The sequence below is a fragment of the Penaeus chinensis genome, chromosome 19 (genome assembly GCF_019202785.1).
Source record: "Penaeus chinensis breed Huanghai No. 1 chromosome 19, ASM1920278v2, whole genome shotgun sequence".
NCBI lineage: Eukaryota > Metazoa > Arthropoda > Malacostraca > Decapoda > Penaeidae > Penaeus > Penaeus chinensis.
In genome coordinates this window covers 20,793,905-20,796,404 of record NC_061837.1, presented here as the reverse complement: position 1 = coordinate 20,796,404, position 2,500 = coordinate 20,793,905, and the positions used below count along the sequence as shown (strand labels likewise).

General features: G+C 38.6%; 1 protein-coding gene across 6 annotated transcripts in view; it reads right to left on the bottom strand.

Moving 5' to 3' along the window:
• LOC125035070 overlaps positions 1–2,500 on the bottom strand; it is a 30,832-nt gene that overhangs the window by 9,355 nt on the left and 18,977 nt on the right. For 5 of the 6 annotated variants that reach the window (XM_047627189.1, XM_047627185.1, XM_047627188.1 and 2 more), the window contains exons 7-10: positions 2,263–2,485; positions 822–1,056; positions 484–708; positions 76–217 (exon numbers count right to left, since the gene is read on the bottom strand). In XM_047627189.1, the coding sequence (XP_047483145.1) occupies positions 76–217; positions 484–708; positions 822–1,056; positions 2,263–2,485 (825 nt within the window). The remainder of the gene's footprint in view (positions 1–75; positions 218–483; positions 709–821; positions 1,057–2,262; positions 2,486–2,500) is intronic. The other variant, XM_047627186.1, reaches the window with a different exon arrangement.

Sequence of the window (2,500 nt, the reverse complement as noted above, 5' to 3'; positions counted from 1 at the left end):
AACCACATACTCTGACCCACTCGAACCTAAAACCACACCCAACCAACACAAAGTATCCGAAAGAAAAAAGCTTACTTGGTGCTGTGAAGGTGATGGAAATGTCACCTTCCTGGCCAGGTTCCAGGGGAGGGCACACCACCTTCTTGGAGGACGGCTTCAGCTTCCAGCCAGCAGGAGAGCCACGGAAACGCACTTGGCTCCACTTGCACAACGTTGTCTTGATGGATCATTAAGCAAGATTAATTAATAACTACATCTTGAACCCTTTTATTCATGTTACAGTGATCTTTATGTTTGTGTATAGCATCAAGAGGAATCCCTTTATTAGTAAACAGATTTATAAAATAAAGTGATAATAACTTTAGCTTTACTCACTCTTTACAACCCTAATGGAAGAAAACTCTACTATGAAGACCATCATTTCTGTCTAAATTTCCTTTATCCTCTTGCCTTTTATTTATGAAAAAGACAATGAAACCTCACCTTCTCATTCCAAGGCTCCACCCCAGTATTAGCGACCCTCCACGTCTTGACAAACTCTGTCCCAGGAGCCACCTCGGAGCCATCAGGATAGGTCACGTCGTGCAGATAGAGGGCATCGTAACCCCTTGTGCTGATGCCAGCTGTGCTCTCATTGGGTGAGTCTTCAGCCAAGGCTTCCAGCTCCTGTAGGGCAGCATGCAACAGTGATGCATCTACAGGGAATCCCTAAGAGAAAACAAATTTGATTACTCATTATTTACATCATGCTCTTTCCTGTCTTCAGTTTCTGTGCAAACATTTTTAAACTGGTGCAACTCTTGAGGTGGTGCTTGGCTTACCTTATTGTCGATATTGAATTTCTTTGATTTGCCTGCCTTCTGGTTTCCTGCTTTTCGGTCGTTTCTGCGTTGCTGTCGCTGCTCAGCTGTGATAACCCTATGCTGCTTGTCAACCATTTTTCTGAGCTTATTGAGTTCCTCTGGGGAGCAGGACTGTTTTTTTCGCAGACCTTCCATCTTTGCCAAAACCTTCTCCTGAGTGCGACTGGCTTTGTCCATCTCATCAACATATCTGCTAGTGGTGATTAAAACATTCTTAAAATCTCTACAAATCCGCCTAAAATAACTGACTAAAAATATTCACCTACCTATTTTTTTCTCCCACTTCCTTCTTTCTCCTCCTTGTAAAAAAAAACCACATATATAAAAAATACACTATGCAGGCAGTAGAATCAGGTGCTATAGACTTTTTTGTTTCTAATACAAAAGTGCATTCAAGCACATCTCATATATTTCTCAATAGTTTTTGTAAGAGTAAAAAGCATTCCATCTGACAGACATCAGGCAGAATGGAATAGTCATAAGAAAACAGCAAGTGGTAAAGAATGTTAACCTAATTGCAGCAGAACTATTTCTTAAAACAACTGTTATGTTATTCTTGAAAAAAAAAAAAAACATAAATAAATAAAAGTTTAAATTATCATGCTTCCATGCTTGGAAGAATACATTTAGTATTCTTAATTTTGCCATTAAAAACACACTTTGCCAATATACAAATGATACATTGATAATTTTATTGCTATTCACATTCATCTCAAATAGTACAAGTCTCAGGAAAATCTAATTCTCAGAGAGATTATGACTGTCAATACTTTATGCCTAACACACTGGTATTTCTGGCTAATGAAATTAAAGCATCAAACATAAAAAATCATACAATAAAATGATCAACTTTATAATTATCCTATGAGGACAAGCATATAATAATAATACAAATATTGCTAACCAGAGATCACAACAGTGAATTGCCCAAAGCAAACTGAAAAATAGCATTTGCCAGGCTCTCTTTCTTTTTATGTTTATCAAGAGAGATAGTACAAGGAGAGAGGAAATGTACTTTATCTATTGTGTTGAAGCATACGTATCTTTTACATTCTTACTTGTTCTCCTTGATGGTACTTTTAACAGAATATAAGAATCCAATCACCATGGAGTAACTAATGTTTCAGAGTGAGCTCAGAAGTTCACTAATTGAAGAACATAGAGGCAGGGAAGAGAGCAAGGGAAAACTCTCTCTTTCCACTGGCAATTCTACTACATTTACCTTACCTTTTGTTCTTAATTTATAAGAACTTGGCAGTCTATTCCTCCTCAAAATTTCTATCATGACTGCTTGCAGACTATCCTCCCCTGCCCAAGGAATAACTGTTTCAACTCAATAACTGAAGGCTGAGCCACCATTAGACGGCCAGAAGTGTTCACAAATCCCAAAACAACTTACTTGCACATCAGTTTCTTCTTTTCCATTTTCTCCTGTTTCTTCATGAGCCTCTCTTCTTCTTTGGCCAGCTTCTTGCGTTTTGCTCCCACGTCATTTTCTCCGGCCTTCACCTTTTTCTTCTTGCCTTTGATGTCTTCGTTCTTTCCATCTCGTGCACGCTGGCATACTTTGGCTTTCTGTGGGTTCTTACTGGCAGCTTCATTTTGCAGCTTTGCATTCCCTTCTGTAATGTTGGCAG